This window comes from Scyliorhinus torazame, chromosome 8 (assembly GCF_047496885.1).
Source record: "Scyliorhinus torazame isolate Kashiwa2021f chromosome 8, sScyTor2.1, whole genome shotgun sequence".
NCBI lineage: Eukaryota > Metazoa > Chordata > Chondrichthyes > Carcharhiniformes > Scyliorhinidae > Scyliorhinus > Scyliorhinus torazame.
Genome location: NC_092714.1, coordinates 86,993,055 through 87,011,670, shown reverse-complemented (window position 1 = coordinate 87,011,670; position 18,616 = coordinate 86,993,055). Strand labels below are relative to the sequence as shown.

The following is an 18,616-nucleotide window of genomic DNA, read 5'->3' as shown; positions in this document are numbered from 1 at the left end:
TTAAGACCGGGCTTGGAACCCTGGGGGACTCCGCCTCTGGCTCTGCCCACCTGGGAGCCATATATAAGGGACCGCCTTGTGGGCGGCACCAAGTTAGCACCCGTCTCGGCACCAGGCTGGGTCTTAGCTTATTAAAGCCTTCTTTACCGTTTTACTCTCTAAGCGTCGTTATTGAGGGTACAACAGTGACATTAACCATTGCACTACTGGCAGAAACACACTGGAATCCTGGAACAATCCCTTCAAACAGCAAGAGGAAAGTTGGTGAAAGAACCAGCTTTCAGCTGCATTTACTTGAGCTATATGCACCTAGCTTCAGGCTACCTTAAAGCACAACTTTGCCACTTAGCCCATTTTGTCTCTGCTGGATTTCAAAGGACCAATTTTCTTAGTGCTCCTCCCCCTGCTTTTTCCCTGTAGCACTCCAAATTTTTGCTTTTAAAATAATGATTCAATTCCCTTTTGAAAACCTCAGTTGACCCTGCCTCCATCACATTCTTAGACAGTAGATTCCAGATCCTAACCACTCGCTACGTGGAAATGTTTTTCCTCTTGTCATTGTTTCTTTTGCCAATTACATTAAATCTGTATCACTGGTTCTGAATCTTTCGACCAATGGGAACAATTTCTCCCTTTCTATTCTGTCCAGACCACTTATGATTTTGAAAACCGCTATCAAATCTCCTCAACCTTCTCTTCTCCAAGGAGAACAATCCCAACTACTCCAACCTTTCTATTTAACTGAAGTTCCTCATTCCTGGAACCATTCTCATGATTCTTTTCTGCATCCGTTCGAATGCCTTCATATCCCTCCCACAGTATGGTGCCCAGAGCTGGGTTCAATACTCCAGTTGAGACTGGACCAGTGTTTCATGCAGGTTTAAGATAACTTGCTTGTTTTTACATTCTATGCCTCTATTGACAAAGCCCAGGAAGCCATATGCTTTATTAACTGCGCAGGCAACCTATCGTGCCACCTTCAAAGACCTATGCACATTTACCACCAGATCCCCCTGCTCCTGACATCCTTTAGAATGTTCCCTTTCTTTTATATTGTCTTTCTCCATGTTCTTTCTACCAAAATGAATCACTTTATATTTCTTTTATCTGCCATCTTCTACCCATTTCAGCAACCTGCTATGTCCTTTTGAAGTTCTACACTATCCTCCTAATGGTTAATAGTTCTTCTAAGTTTTGTATGATCGATAAATTTTGAAATTATGTCCTGTCCACCAAGGTCTTGGCCATTAATTTATATCAAAAAATGCAGGGGGTCTAATACCGTTCCCTGGTCAACTCCACAATAAATCCTCCTTCAGTCTGAAAAACACACATTCACCACTACTCTTTGTTTATTGTCACTCAGTCAATTTCCTATCCTTGTTGCTACGGTCCCTTGTATAAGCTCTAACTTTGCTCACAAGACTGTTTTGTAGTACTTTATCAAAAGCCTTGTGGAAGTCTATGTACACCACATCAACCGCATTGCTCTTCTCAACGCTCTCTGTTACCTCATCAAAAAATTGAAGCAAGTTGCTGTAGTTAAAAAATGTTTTCCCTTTCAAATCCATACTGGCTTTCTTTTCTTAACTTGCATTTGCACAAATAACTATTAATTTTGTCACAATTTATCATTTCTAAATGCTTCCCCACCACCAAGGTTAAAAAGACTGGCTTGTAGTTGCTGGGCTTATCATTACACTTTCTTGATGCCCATTGCTCTACGCTGAAGATAGGTTATTGCGCACTGAGAGTTATCTTCCTGTGTTACATTGTTGAGAATCAGTGGCTGGATTCTCCCGCCCCGCCCGCCGCATGACCGCCACGGGCGAGAGGCGGACAATGGAGAACTCCATTGACCTCGAGCGGGATTCTCAGCTTTCCGGGCGAACGTGGCCGGAGAATCCCGCCCCAGGTGTTTCACTCTCCCATTGACACCATGCTGAACATCACATGCACACACAAGAGACAATTAAGCTGCATTCAGGAAGTGACACAATTGCCTCACTGCAATCCACCATGGAAGCTCCCTGCAGTTCCCACTCGCTACCACACTTAGAAACCTATCTGGAGAATCGCACACCTTATGTGAGGAACAGGGGCAGGGAACTTGAGAGGCTTTGATATTTTCAAAGATCAGAGTGAAATGAGGAAGGTTAAGTTTGTTGTGGAAATTCTAAAAACGATGTGAAGACAATCATATCTTCCTGCTTTTGCATTGATACTGTTTTCTACAATCGGGATTTGTAGTTTCTCCATCATCACTGCTATCATCTTTCTGTGCCATGGCTTGACTATGATATTTGTTCTCTATGGACCTTGTTGCTTTGTGGGGGAACTTCTGCATAATTAGACACTTTTTAGAACATCCTCCTTTGGTTGTTCTAGAATGTTGTTCTCCATAACTTTTCCAATTCTCCTGGAAGGGTCTATACCCATAAGGTCAGTTTTCTTTCTCTTTGGGTGCTTATGGATCTAGTTTTGCTTTTCCACCAGTTTTTTAAAATATTTATTTTTATATAAATTTAGAGTACCCAATTCATTTTTTCCAATTAAGGGGCAATTTATCGAGGCCAATCTTTGGGTTGTGGGGGCAAAACCCACGCAAACACGGGGAGAATGTGCAAACTCCACACGGACAGTGACCCAGAGCTGGGATCGAAATGGGACCTCGGCGCCATGAGGCAGCAGGGCTAACCCACGGCGCCATGAGGCAGCAGGGCTAACCCACTGCGCCACCGTGCTGCCCTTTTCCACCAGTTTTTGATGGTGATATGTTAAATGACATTATTTTCATTTATGATCAGCATTAATGCTTGTTTCTTCTTTACCCATTTGTTAATTCCTTTTTTGTTTTCATCATGAATAACTACAATCTCATCTAGCTGTGAGCAATTTTGCAGTTTGACGGTGCAACAAATCTAAATTAATGTTCATTCAGACCATTCATTCGGAATGCTTCCTCTTTCAACTTTGTAGTTCACCTTGGTTTCACATACATAATTGCCCAGAATATGGTGGAATGGCAACAATAGATTTTGCTGTTTTGTGCCATAACCTATCCATTGCAAATTTACTTTAAAGAGTTGCTTAAACATGCCAGATTGAGCCTGTTGGCGAACCAGGGACCCCGCAAAAGGTTCAGTCAATGGCAAACCCCATCTGCCCTGATTTTAATTTCCATTGTCGATTCTCTAGTACCAAAGACCAATTCCATGCCAATGTTTTTGGATTTCATGGAGACAAAATTGCCACAATCTTGTTCCCCACCCTCTCTTCACCATGCCCCCCTGAACCATCCCCAATAAAGCAGTTGGTGAAACAGCAGCAATGCTGACAAAAGAAAATTTATAAAAAATAATGTTTTATTTGTGACACTGCTCAAAGAAATTTCTATCACTTTATGTAACTTAAACACATAAGCATAAGCAAGCAGCTCTCTTTATCTTACAGGCTGCTAAACAAGTTGAAAAACTGCACCAGCTAATGTCTTTGAAAATGACTAACATTTGTTGTCTTTTATTGTTAAATATTCTGTAGGGGAGAAGCCACATCAGTGCAGCATTTGTTGGCGATCTTTCTCGCTGAAGGATTATCTGATTAAACACATGGTGACACACACTGGTGTGAGAGCCTATCAGTGTAGTATCTGCAACAAGAGATTCACCCAAAAGAGCTCCCTCAACGTCCACATGCGGCTTCACCGTGGTGAAAAATCCTATGAGTGCTACGTCTGCAAAAAGAAGTTCTCCCACAAGACCCTGCTGGAGAGGCACATGGCACTCCATGGCACTGGCTGCTCTGAGGTGACTACATATGTCTGCTCTGTCTGCCCAGCCAAGTTCGACCAAATCGAACAGTTCAACGACCATATGAGAATACACGTTTCTGATGGTTAAGGAACTATTCTAAGAACAAATTTGGAATTAATTTAAGAAATAGAACAGAAATTTTTAAAACAAAAATCGCTGGCACATTATTACCAGCAGCAAGATGTTCAAGAATTCTTCAGGATGGTGGCCTTAATGCCTGTTATTGTGTGTGCTCCACTGGCTGGATGACCACCACAGGCCTCAAGATTTTTTCCTCTCATTCAGCTCTCGTTTATTGCTAGCGTGTTGAACACTACAAAGGCCTACTATCTCTACAGATCTAATCCAGTGTTGCATTATCTAAGGTGGAAATTTTCTTTGAGATCATTACACAGCATGAAGTCCAGTAAACTGTGGTATGCAACATCTTTTGAAGTACAATACTTGGTATGTATTGACATTTCTGTGTTAAGATGGTCACAAAATTTGCCTTTTACTGAAAATGACTTTGTATGTATAGTGGTTGTGATGACACTGGCAGATATTTATTATTTACCTGCTGTGGACAGGTCACTTACACAGAGGGGTTTCGTTTTGAAAATTAAAAGGTTTAATATATAATGCAGCATCCATGCAACTGCAGTTAGGTACAAGAATTTATTTCTCAAATGTGCAAACAACTCTTTGTTATTGAAAATGAGGAAAAGCGCAGTGAGTTTTTTCTAATTGCAGATGGTTTCGATAAAAGTTTACTACATGGATGTGCATTTTTTTTACAACAGTATTTGAGCAGAGGTGAGGCTTTTTGGAACTTTTGCGTACACTGCCACTAATATTCAGAAGACTGTTAAGGTTGTAAGATCTCTCCCAGACAGATGAGCTGAATTGAAGGAATTTTTTTTTCCCCCACAATGTGTGGTTGATAACATTCAAAATTAGCATATAATCAATGTGGTCTGTTTGACATGCTGTCATTTTGATTGCTGCTCCTTTTTGTCTTTTATTTTATCTTCAGATTGTCAATGATGATTATTCCAATCAATACTACAACATTTTGATTAATTTTCTGTTGCCATGGACATAATTAGAGTTTCATGGTGCACCTATTGCAGTGCCCCAAATCAGACAGTCAGTCATTATAATGAATATGAAGTTGAGAACAGCTTCAGTTGTGCACTATGAATAAAGTTTGAGAGCAGAGGGTCTTGATCTGTGCAATTACATATTTCCTCAGATGTCATGTTCAAATCTCTTGTCCTTAATTAATTGTTTTAAAAATTGAACAGCTGCAGAGGAATGATGCAGTGCAAGGGTTTTGTGTTTTTTTATGTATCTTTGTAAATCGATGCAAATACTTGAAATTTTTCATATGCGCACAATTTTAGCTGGAAGTAAACATTATACTGCATATATTAGCTTTAAATCATTACCACATGAATGGCAATTTATTGAGCCCATCAACTAAGATGAGTATAACACAAAAGTGCTTCTAAGCTTGATTCGTTCTTTTTAAATAATGTAGTTGACCAGGTCTAAAACATATCACACTGATAGATATATAGCTTTTTGTTTCCTTTAGAATATTTTAGGATTAAGTACTTAAAGCAACTTATCTATCTGACTACAAAATTTATCTATAGGAAGCATGATTTTTATAGTCTTTTTACATTGTACATTTTCTATTAACCGTTCTACTAGTTTGATGCCAGTGTATTAGACTGGTCTTTATTGCATCAGTATTATCTGCAGGTTCTGATCTGTTGGTACTTACTGGACTACTTCTATATCCACATGATGAAAAAAGTATATTATCATATGCTCTTGTATCATAACCCATTCACACTGAAACACCATACTACTCTTTATATAGTCCTATATTGCATTTGATGTCTGTAATACAACTTTTTAATAACTGTTGAAGCACTCAGCTAGTTTAGTCATCGGTAATCTCAATTTAATACCTACATTTGTTCATTTAATTTTCAGATTTGGTAATGAATAATGACAACCTCTCATTTAATCTGTCCTCTCCCATGATGCACTTTGCCTATTTTAACATTTTACATTTTGTTGCGTTTTTCATTTTCCCTTTACCTTGATTTCCACCAATAGAAATTATTTTCATGCACCCAAAAGAAAGTTCACCAATAATCCACTTTGTTTAAAGCCTTTGTTCTGTTGATTTGTTTTGAATTTTTCTTTGCCCATGAGTAATGGCAATCTTGGAAAGTAAACTAGCTTGTAGTGGTAGAGAGTTGTTAAATCTGACAGTGCAAATGAACTAAATGAAATAATAGGACTGTTACTAAATAATGGATGGTGCATCCTAGATTAGACTCCCTCTACTCATGTCGGTTTAGTTCCCTCGTATTATAGGGTTTATTGTTCCTCCAAGTCAGTTCCACCCATGATGTTACAAACACTTAAAATAATCAACAGACTCTTTAGCTAATCATATAGGAAATATACGTAATACTGATGACTACACTCCCTTTCTAATATCCTAGTTTGACACATGCCCATACAAAAGTAGTACAGACCTTTGTTTTTTTCTGTGATTGGCACTTTTTTAAAACTACTTCAACTTTAAACATTTTAGCCATCTAATACAGTGACTATTTCATTAAATATAATCCATGTTTCATTAGATTATGGATAAATCATGGCCATATATCTTGTGATTATGAATATTCTATTAATTGTCAGTTTGCTGTAGTACGTTTTTATATGCTGTTTTCTTTTAAAATGAATGCTGACATCAAGCTTGAATAATTGTTACCTGAAAAAATTAGAAACAGCTTGGTCAGCATTTCATATTTTGAAAATCTTTCTGTCGATGTCATAATTCACTTTCAGTATTTTGACTGACTGATGATTGAACTCTACAAAAATGTGGCAACAATTTTAGTTAACCTTTTAGAGGCCAGCGGGTCTTATAAGAAGTCCTGTTGGCTTAACATTATGGAGTACAGATTTAGATATTGAGATTTTACGGTGCAAATATGGAAGGAATGGTAATTGGCTTTACACTCTGCATTGGCCGTGGATGCCTCTTAAATGATATACGGCTGTTTTACTGGAATAGTGTCCTGTGGAAGGAATATTTAACCAAGCTTAACTTTGCGATGCAATATTTGTTTATACAATAGTACACATTTACATTTTATTACAAAATAGATCTGCGTTGCAATATTTAATGCAATCACTTTGAATCACTTGCTTATCACCAGCCTGCTGCATTCACAGTGACTATTGGTTTCTGTAGTATTTGTCCTTTTTATTCGGTGAACCCATCGGTCAGACATAGGAATGTGTACTAACAAGACAGTATTAGATTACTGAAGCTCAATAGTTCAGAAATTGTGAAACGTAGAGATTAGTCTTCTGTATGCACAACCCACTGTGTATGTACAGCACACTCCAAAATACCTCCTTATATTTTTGGAGGCTTATAATTCTAAACCTTGGAGGCAATGACTAGAAGTATAAAAACAAACATGCATTTTAATAAGTGTGTCCAATTATTCATCCTTATTCCTGATGCAGTTTATTGTATGATTTAATTACATATTTGGTACCATCAGTCCATTTTATGATGGAAATTATATTTTCTCTCTCTAGTTTTGGATTGTACTTATAACTTTGCATTGTTTACTCTAGAAACTAACCTGAACATGTGTGGAATCACATGATTCTGAATTTTGGCTGGTTTATCACATTTAAAAACAACTGAACAATTTTTAGTGACTTTATGTGGCCTATGTCAATGACAAATGTGGATCAGTGCCTTTAAATAACATATCAGAACACAGATATTAAACTAATAAATGTGAGAAATCTTATAAAACCCCATTTAGTGCAGGAAAATAGTAGGCATTTTTTGAAGGTGATGAAAGATCTAGGTGTTTTTAAAGAAGACATATGAGGAGGCTTGTGGGACAATTATTGTTCTAACTTGCTGTGTTGTGGAGCAACGGTGTTCAAGTTTACACCTAAAGTTTACACCCAGTGATGTTTTTGGATTCTCGGTGAAAATATCTGAGAAAACATCAAACAAAACCTGAGCAACTTCCTTTAAAGTAGAGGGGTGGGGGGAGGGGGAATAAATAAAAGTTAGTCAACTGATGCATGGTTTTAAGAAAGGTACTTCCAAATGGTGCCCTGGACTCCTATTAATCCTCAGTCTGAGATTTTGACATCTAAAAATTCCAGTAGTAACTATTTTAAACGTCATGTTCATTGATTAAGATTCAACTTAAAGTTAAAGATATCATTCTTATTGAAAAATATGGGTTTGTGATATCTGTGACAATTTTTACTATTGCAACTTTAATTATGCGCATTTTGTGTCATAATTACAAACCAAAGAATAATTTACAGTACACGTTGTAAACCTTAAAGATTAGGGTATGTGAAATATATCCCCCACCCCAATATTAAAGAAGAAAAAATGAACTCTGCTTCGCAGGGGTTATTATTTGACAAGGGTGGTCTCATTGCTAGTTGTAAATTTTCATTGCTTAATGCAACTTTAAAATATAGTTCATTAATGTAGTGTCAGCAGTTTGTAAATTTTTCATTTCTAATATTGAGTATTATACTGATACTCTAGCAAATCTTTATGTCATTCCATCATCTCCTTCCCAAGAAATTAAGAATACTGTGCCGGTATAGACTCTGTACAGAATAGGATGTAATACATTCAGATAAGATCACAAATTTGTGACATGTAACAAATTTTGTAACCTGCCTACATCTCTCATGGAGAATCAGCCCCTTGACTCTGTCCTATGGCTGATTCCCTTGATCAGTTGTTGCGACTATTGAGTCTGCTCACAGATCACTAGTTGGAAAATTAATGGCCTTCAGAGTCTGATTTTCTGACACTTTAAATTAGTGGACATATAATCAGGCACTGTGGTTCTGCAATTTCCAAACTGATGCTACCTGTGAGCGCCATGCCACACTGGGGAATGAGCTATCGGGGTAATCAGCCCTCCTACCCTTTCCCTGCCACAAACTATGACTATATTGAGTAGAATTGGTAGTCAGTACCCTGACTCTGAATGCTGGGTCAACAGCTTGAAGCACTCACAATGCTTTCAAGCACAGTGGTTAGCATGGTTGCTTCACAGCGCCAGGGACCGGAGTTCGATACACGGTTTGGGTCACTGTCGGTGCGGAGTCTGTACGTTCTCCCCGTGTCTGCGTGGATTTCCTCCAGGCGCTCCGATTTCCTCCCACAGGTCCCGAAAAACGTGCTTGTTTGGTGAATTGGACATGCTGAATTCTCCCTCAGTGCACCCGAACAGGCGCCGGAGTGTGGCGACTAGGAGATTTTCACAGTAATTTCATTGCAGTGTTACTGTAAGCCTACTTGTGACACTAATAATTATTATTATAAAATACTGCCCCAATTCCAAATTAGATAATTTGTTTAACATGGAATTCCTCTATCAAGCAATTGACTAGATTAGCAAACCATTTACAGAAATTACTGTACAGCAGCTTAATAGACACAAGATATTACATGCGCTTTCTACTATTTAAAAAAAATGTAATCAATGGTAAGTTATAGTACAACCCATGCCCATGTGGTTAATTGAACCAGTAAAATCACAACACAGAAACACTGCACCTCATAATGCATTGATGGTATTTTATATTTTTTCTTCATGACATCACATGTAGTTTACAAAAATATTTAAACTTGTAAAACTGTAAAGGCCTTTATTCCTGGAAGGATGCTACCTTAACATGCGAATGTTCCGTCTGTGTTAGATATATCAATACAGAGTAGTGACAACATCGCTCAGAAAGAAATGTGACATTACATCATTCATCGATTAATAAATTTATCAGGATAAGTATGGGAATTTAGCGGCATAGCACAGGGCTAAATTGCTGGCTTTTATAGCAGACCAAGGCAGGCCAGCAGCATGGTTCAATTCCCGTACCAGCCTCCCCGGACAGGCGCCAGAATGTGGCGACTAGGGGCTTTTCACAGTAACTTCATTTGAAGCCTACTTGTGACAATAAGCGATTTTCATTTAATTTTAATTTCTTTTCAATTGCTGTGTTTGCCATTAACTCAACTATATACTCATTATATTCAGTCTGCTGTCATCCAGCAAGACAGCAGTGCTATTATTAAAGGAAAAGTGATTTGCTGAATGTCCTCAAATCAGAAATAGCTTAAAAATCAGTGAAAGAACAGACTAAGAAAGGTGTATGTAATTGAAGGTTTAAATAAAACTGTTTGTTTTCAGCTCTAAATGAGATGAAAGAACTAAAGACTGAGCTCTTGAAAAATGGCAACACTATGTGTGCTCTTACAGTCCAAAGATTTTGCAATAACGCTAAAAACAAATGTAGGATAGTTCATCATTAGTAGATCTGTTTGTGATAGTTACGGATATCAGTTTCCCCTCTAAAATTAGGATGTACCCATTTTCCTATTTAATATTGAATGTGGCGATTGAGCAATAACATTTCAACTAAAAAGTATCTTTTTTTTAAAATTAATTTTGTTGTGAATATTTTTTGCCGATCTAGCAAGTGAGCAAACAGATAAACTGGTTTGTTTAGTATTTGGCTATTCTAATATAGGATGAGATGAAAATACAGACAGGAGATGTTGCTGCCTTGGAATGGAAAGGTGATACTTTAATATGTATCTTTTCAGATGATATAGTATATTTAAGCGAGAATTAAAATTATTTTACAGTATTCTGTTATCCTCTATTGTTCAAGAGTGTGCTTGACAATAAAAAGCACCCATACTGATCATAGATGTTGGAGCTTGGGGAATTTAAACAAATTAAGCAAATTACCATTAAGCCCCCTACTTTCAAAGGTTATGTTAACAATGAAAATTCATACCTGTTTTCCTGGATTTTAAAATTTAAAATTTTAAAGTCTGAATATTGAAAAACAAGTTTTAGATATGTTGGTGATAGAATTGACATGTTCCCATATATGTTGGAACAAAATTTGTGCATTGTGATTATATAGTGGCCAATTAATGTACATAAGTACCAGTCACATGATCTAATTTTTGCCTCATTTGGCTTGCAATGTTGTCACTTGGCAGGTTATATTAACATCTTTAATTCTATTTTGGATTACACATGAACAGGGATAATTATACGGATAAAAAGGCCTGTACAGCATTACTTTTGTTTCAAGAACTAGTAGAACTGCCTCTGTTTGATGCTGAACAACAAGTGGGTTGTACATAGAAGATTAAAGAGATGAAGGTGTGCAATCAGGCTGTGCCAGTGGAATAGTCCATTGATACTGAATTTAATCAACTAGCCACCTTTTTCCTTACCGTGTAAATAGAAGATATGGGTCAGTATAAGAACAACTTTGATAAAGATCCAGTACTTTGTATTTTAAGTTTTTTTTTGGTTTAACCTGTACACCAACATGGTTGTGCATTCTTTCTTTCAGCTTTTAAATCATATTTCCGTTATGATTCTTTGCTTCATTTAAAACTTGTTAGTATAATTTCCTAGGGTACAGTTCTTTTCTATGGAGCAGGAAACAAAGCTTTTTGTAGCCGTTTTACTATTATACCTAAAGCTACAGTTTGAATTGAAATTTTAACCATTTTTCTTTCATCAAAACTAACGTCATGAATGAATTTCAGAATTGGATTACAAAGATTTGTACCAAGTAAATTCACCGGTCTCTATGTCTCCGTTTTAGCCCAGAACTACAGTATATCCTTTTAAGTAAAAGCTAATATCTGAAACCTTAGTGGCTTGAAAAACATAAAGCATTACCAGGTTGTCAGCAGTGTTACAACTTGTTACTGTTTTATAAATCTCATGTGGCTTCAAGCTTTGTACCATAGAGAAAGGCATATAAAACCCAGTCAGCATCGGCAGTAGTACACTCCTGTTGTATTTCACAATTCTAAACTTTGAGTTGCAAAATTAATAATGATCCTACTCTCTGGATGCCAATGTAAGATTTTAAAAGTGTCCAAGTGGTAATACACTATTTTGTTGCTGTCTCGTAAAGTCAGCACAACCCTAGTGTGCAAGTTAATGGTGATGTTATGCACTGAGATAACTGCACTGCATGTAAGGTTTCCACTACTGACCAGAATTCACACTCAAATATTTGCACACATAAGGGCTAAAAAATAACTTTTTTTCTTAGGGGGGAGGGGGGGTTATTGCATTTGAATAGTACCAAACCAGTGTTAGTATCACATCCAGTCAATGCTCAAAGTAGTCACCTAAAGTAAAATTGAACCCACAGGTGGGAACACTAGTACAGGATACTAGCCGGTAACACTCAATTTGATATGACACTAATTCAGCACTTTGCTTTCCCTGTAAATGAACACTAACCCAAAAATTTAAATCGGTTAACATTTGTGACAAATCTACTGAACTGTTATGCCTTGACATCTGCATTTTTGGTTTTATTGTTTCTGCAATTAGTTAGATTTTTAAAATTACATTTTAGGGGAAAAAAATCAAAAAACATTATTTCGACCTAAATTCAACTATATTGTTCAGATTATTCAAAATCATGTTTCCTTCTTAAGTCTGTTTCGAAGGCTTTGGTACCATGAACTTTTATCTGGGAAAAAAAGTTGAACATCTTCTGTGGATGGGCTGCTAAAAAGGCACGTGGTTCACCATATGCTATTAAGCGTGAAATCTTTCAGTGGATTAGACTTTTGTCAAATTATTAGCCAGTGAATCAAGAATTGATGAAGTAAGCAGCATTGATGTCCACAATGATTGAACCTTTGGACCATTAAAGGGAGTTCCTTGCCCTTATGTTGTCTCTCCTGTGGAGTTATGGAACTCTTGACCCAGGACCCAAATTCACCTTCAGCTAATAGCATTTATTGCATTATTGGTGCAGAAGAGTTCTCCTTCATTTGGAAGGATGGGTAAATGGAGAAATTGCCCTTTTTTGAATAAATTAGCTCAAAAACCTGGTGTGAGATTCGCTGTCCCGCTGCACCAGAAATCTGCGCCCCCGGGATTCTCCATCTCGGCAAATGGGGTTTCCCATTGTGAGCAGCCCCACACCGTCATGAAATCCCTGGGCTGCCGGTGCAACGGAGAATCCTGACAGCGGAGAATCCAGCCCCTGGTGTTTGACTGATAAATAGTGATTTATTGGTTTTAATGTGCTAACATCTATCATTTCTCCAGATTTCTGCAGTACCTTCCCTGCTTCAAATTTTATCTGGCCTTGTATTAAAACACCACCCAATTGCAATGGGAAGCATCAGTTCACGTTACAATTCATTTGGCCTTTCTTGATTTGGCCACTTCAAGGTTTTATCTCCAATTCAATAAAATAAACAATTAGGTAATAATGACTTAAAATGCAGATGTCTATTCCAGCCTTTGCCAAAATCTGATTTGTTTCAAAAGTAGAATCTGATTGCCTTAAGACACTTAAGCAACAGCCAACCATTATGTTGGAAGATCAGGCAGTAGCATAGTTTTCCTTAGGTACAGTACATCAGATTCATACAGTTTACTGTTGCGCACCTTCTTTCTTATATTAGCCCAACACTGTCATGATGATAATTATTTTATATTTGTTTTAATGTGACTACTGTAGACCAAAAAAACTTTAATTTCACTATTTACCCAATCATATTCCATTTAATTTATTTTACAACTCATGTTGGGAAAAGCATATCGTAACTTTAAAAGATGACCTGAGAGCATCATAAATACAAAAGTGAAAAATTCTAAGACTGCAGTTGCAAAAATATGAAGGAAGATGAGGTTTGGTTGCTCACAGATTATTGTAGATTAGTGGGGAAAACCGTTTCTTGACCTTTATCTTACATTCTCACTCTTTTTTTCTTGCAGCTACTGTTTCTTTTTTTATAATCTGCTTTTTTTTATTTTTGTAAGCAGTTTATCTCCATTTAAGATGAAAATTTATCACAGATTGTGTATGTCTTTTTGTTTTGTTATGGAAAGCACTGGACAAGTTTGACATCTCCTTTAATAATAGGCGATGTACAATGATTTTGATTGCTTGCTGAATGTTTTTTATTCCTAATTATAAACACTAGGATGGTTTTGCATCTTCCATATTTTATGCAAAAACATGTATGTGCCCTATACTTAAAAAAGAAGCTCTAGGTGGCATTTTCTATGTTTTGTGGAAAATAATCCTTTTGAATGGTAGGAAAATATTTTTTGTTGTGTACTATTTTATATTTTTAAAATGATACATTTATTGGTATAAGACTGTTTTGGTGAAGGAATTAAATGAAAACAAAGTCTGCCCTTAAGAATGCTGCAGTAACCTGTTTTGAAACTAATTATTGATGTGTGTTCAATTGGTTTTTGTCTGTTTATTGTTACAACAGTTTGTATTTACTGCTGTTCCTCTGATGATTAATTAGGGGTTTTTAAGGGCGTTTTTTGATTTGTCAAACACACTGGATTGTGAGTCTTTTGTAATGTGTAGGACTATTTTTGTGATACAAAAAGCAGCACTGTTTCAAACTGACCCTTTTAACTGCCAGTGCCCTTGCATATAAAATAATAGATTGAAAACTGGGTAGAGTATTGAAAGGGACAGACTGGAGATATTTAATGCATACCTGGATGGGAAGACTAAATCTCCTTGATAGTAACATATGTTCTATTTTAGCTTTTCACAAGCTTCACCTGAGCATTAATACTGTATAAGGATTTTGCTTGATTTCTCTTGTTTGGATTGGAAAGATCTATACAAGTTAGAAAAGAAATCCTTCAAAAATGATATCGCCAATCATACATGCAATTGCACACCTTAGTATTATACAGATTTATAAAACTTCTAATCTCATAATAAAATGCAGATAGTAATGCACCTAAAAACATGCATATGTAATGCCTACATTGAACAGAATATTCCCCTTTCTGCTTGATCGTGATTGTGACATTAAACAGGTGCCTATAATTCTGTAGAAATTCTGGTCCAAGCTAATTGTTCTTCCTGAATATTCAGTATTGCACATATGCCTTTCCACTTCTATAACATAGAGAACATATATAACATTAAGTCTATGTGCCTTCTGTTTTTATTTCTATTATATTGACATTTGAATGGTGAAAATCAGAATAAGAGCTTTTAAACCATTCCAAATAAAGGTTTGTCTTGTTCTAGAGCCCAGCCTTCTTCCAACAAATAGCATTCAGACTTGTGAAAATATCATTATAATATAAGCACTGAATTGTAGATTTTTGTTGCATTTGCAACTTTATAAAAGAGTCTATATAAATTTAGATTCCACTGTGATTTTAATGTCCAAAGTTATAGTTTATACTTTTTCACATATTAGGAGTACACTTTTTAATAAATATAAATATTACCTTGTTTGATGATGTGATATAACAGGCTGAACCTATTTTTGTTGACAATTCTATTGAATGAATTAAAGTGCATTTTACTTCTGAATTTCTATGGTAGAACATCCTTGTTGCCTTTGGTATACACTTGCTGCTATTCATTCTGAACACTCAACACCAGTAAAAACACAGTTGTGCAAGTGTAGTAGACATACTGTATTTGGGGACTCTCTGGGCTAACAGATTTCTAAAGTTGCATCGGCATCATAAAAAATAATATTCTTAGGTCTTCGTAAGTGTGCCTACTCCGTACTCATTACCATATTGCTTTTCCTAACAAACACACCATGTCTGTAGAAGTCAAATAGCACAAAAGTCTATAGATGTTGTGCTGTATGCACTACTTAATTTATTTATATGTAGGTCAAAAGTACAGTAGTACAAAAATTATAACTTTCACATTCTTTGCACATGTTGCTACTTCACGAATTGAATATGTATCTATTCAACTTGGCCATAATTGTTTGAGACCTAAAATAAACACAGCTTTGTTTTGAATCATAGCACCTTGATTTGAAGTGTCACCCATGTGCCCTTTCAAGCCATTTTCTCATTTGCAAATGGGCTTTACAGACAAAGCAAATGATAGCGAGTTTGTCTTAAAATGCATTTTCTGACTAAGCTCGAATGGTGAGTAGTGTACTGGTAAAGAATTCAGTAAATGTGTCAATGTATTCTCACAGTGTATCATTTGGTACTTCCCAATAAATCTATAATATCTACTCTATCAGAGAATATCTTTGCACCAGATCAATTCTACTTTTCAACTAAAGTAGATATGATTCAACCTGGAAAACATATATAGGAGTGCTGTTTCTTATTTTTTAAAAAGAAGATTGAAATCATTTATCTGAGAAGCATAAGCATTCCTTATATGTATTCAGTACCTTGCACTTGGATTCTTAGTCCATCATTTCTCTGCCAAATAAGATAATGGATAACATTGGGAAGCCTTTATTGATTTGTGGCCCTGTTCTGTGAGCCCAGTGCTAATTAGTGCTGTCAGTTGACCCAAAAAGGTCCATTTTCTCACACTATCAGCTTTACCGGTAATGCACAGTGCTAAATTTGAGGAAAAGCTATGATTTAATTCAAAGCTGTGTATCACAGGGTAGGTTTACTCTGCCAAAGTCTCCTAGGAGCATGCTTATTAAATATTTCCAGGATCAGTGCTGCTACAATGTATTAGAAATGAGACTCTTATGTCAGTACAAATTTGCAGTGGTCTGTGCTGAAGGAGATTAGTTAAACCGTGCAGTGTTCATTTCAATGTTCACTTGTCATGGTTGAGCCATCTTGGTACAACAGGTGAAAACTAGCGTTTTGGGTTTTTTCAAACAGCTGAATAAACTTGTCTTGGTGTAAGGGATCACTTTAGAAATGTTGGCTTGTTATATTTCCAAAAAATTAGATTGTGAAGCACCTTATGCTTGTTGACCAATTTTGTAGAGGTCAACAGTTTACTGTTTCTGTTCTGCACCTTACCTGTGGTACGGAACACGTACCCTAATTTTCCCTTTTATAGCATCCTGCCTTTTTTGCCTTGTGTATGACCCCTTTATCTAATATTAAGGGATTTGTTAATTCGCATTAAGGGTCAAAAGAGAAATTTACAAAACTACCCTGGGTATAGTGCTTAAAATAGTTTTATGGCTGTTTATTCTTCCCTCTGAATGCAAATGTGTATGTTAACACAAGAGGGGGAGTTTAGCAAGTAGCAAAGGAGAATAGCCTCAAATTGAAAACTAAATTTAAAAAATGTTAGCAAGAGGCTTTCACTGCAGTTAAATTTTATTTGTACTTCTGACTGTTTCTTAGTTTAAAAAAAACTATCTTTGGCAGTGAAAGACTAGACTGAATGTTTGAAATGACGTATCAGCTTTGCAAAGTGGCCTAAGACAAAAGAAATTCAAAACCAGCAAGCACTGAATTGTGGTGTTATTACTTGTGAGGTAGCTTTTTGACCTTTTCAATTGACCCTTCAGGCAACAGGCTAGCATTTTTGAGGTGATCTCCAACTTATCCCCCATTTACTATAGTACAGTATGTTGGTATAAATTCAAGTACACTTTTCAAGTGCTTTAAATCCTGCCAGATTTATTAAAGCAACAGTATCCTAACTTGCCATTTATTAGACTGTATTTCTCATGTATTACCTGTGACATGTGTATTGTTAACTAGCTGTATGCTTCATTATGTTATTGTGACATTTGAATACTGTGAAGTTTTATCTGCATACTTACTTTATACTGAAGTATTAAGCCTTAAATTTGTTCGTGTGAAAGAATAATTGACATTCTGGGGATGAAGATTTCTTTTTTTAATGTTACCAGCACTTTTTTGTAAGTTTCACTTTCCAAGTTATTGTAAAGTTCACGCTGTAGTGAAGTTTGAACATGAAGGAATAAAAACTCTAGTACTTTCCTGTACTGAAAAAGTGTATTCACTGTTCTTTTAAAACTCTGATCATTGTAATCTAATGGAAATGGTCATAAAGGTGTTTTAATAATCGTATTCAGAACTTCTTTTTACAGTTCAGAGTTAATGCACATTTTGTTTAATTTCAGAATACCCTTGTGCACAGCGTCTAGGTATAAATCGTACTATCTTAGAATCTTACCGTACAAAGGGAGGGCATTTGGTATGCCATGTCTGTGCTGGCTCTTAATAAAAATGTTGTCCAGTTTAATCCCACACCCTGTTTTTTTCTGATAATCCTGCAAATTAGTCCACTTCAAGCATATGTTCAATTGTCTTTTTAAAAAGTTCCCATTTATCTGATTCCACCATGATTTCAACAGTGTGCAACTAGAAATTAGCAGCCCTCCTGTGAAGAAGTTTCTCCTATTTCCCCCTCTAAGCGTCTGCAAATTATTTTAAATCTATGGTGTCCAGCCTAATTTGCCAGATAAAATGGTTAATCCCTAATTGTTTTATCAGAGCCTCTCATAATTTTGAATATGTCTATTAGTTTCCCCTTAATCTTTTCTTCTCTAAGGAGAACAATTCCAGTTTCTCCTATCCCTCCAGGTAACTGAACTCGCCCGTATGGTCTTGGACATGGCAGGGCAGTGCCAGGTTGACATTGTTAATTGGCGGAGCCTCGCGGATGGGGGGCATGAAAGGGGGAGGCAGTCGGTGACCACATAGCGGGGTGTTGCTACTCTGGGGGAGGAGGTCGGGGTATGATGGTACCAGCAATTGTAGGGGGTCCTATTGCGAGCGAAAAGTGTGGGATGGGGGGGCCTGAATGGGGACACATTGGGAGGGTCCCGATTCCAGTGATTTGCCGGGCTTGCAGGCATCTTTAGGACCCACCCTCTTAGGGCCAGTGAAAATTACGTTCCCCCCCCTCCAAAAAAATCACTATGCGTGGGAAGATCGCAATGGGAATCGCATCAGAAC

At 36.7% G+C, this 18,616-nt stretch overlaps 1 protein-coding gene across 7 annotated transcripts in view; it reads left to right on the top strand.

Annotated features, from left to right (window-relative positions):
• LOC140427991 (zinc finger and BTB domain-containing protein 20-like) overlaps positions 1-17,725 on the top strand; it is a 502,007-nt gene extending 484,282 nt beyond the window's left edge. For all 7 annotated transcript variants that reach the window (XM_072513922.1, XM_072513927.1, XM_072513920.1 and 4 more), the window contains one exon: positions 3,541-17,725. In XM_072513922.1, the coding sequence (XP_072370023.1) occupies positions 3,541-3,899 (359 nt within the window). In that variant the 3' untranslated portion in view covers positions 3,900-17,725. The remainder of the gene's footprint in view (positions 1-3,540) is intronic.
• The last annotated feature ends 891 nt before the right edge of the window (positions 17,726-18,616 follow it).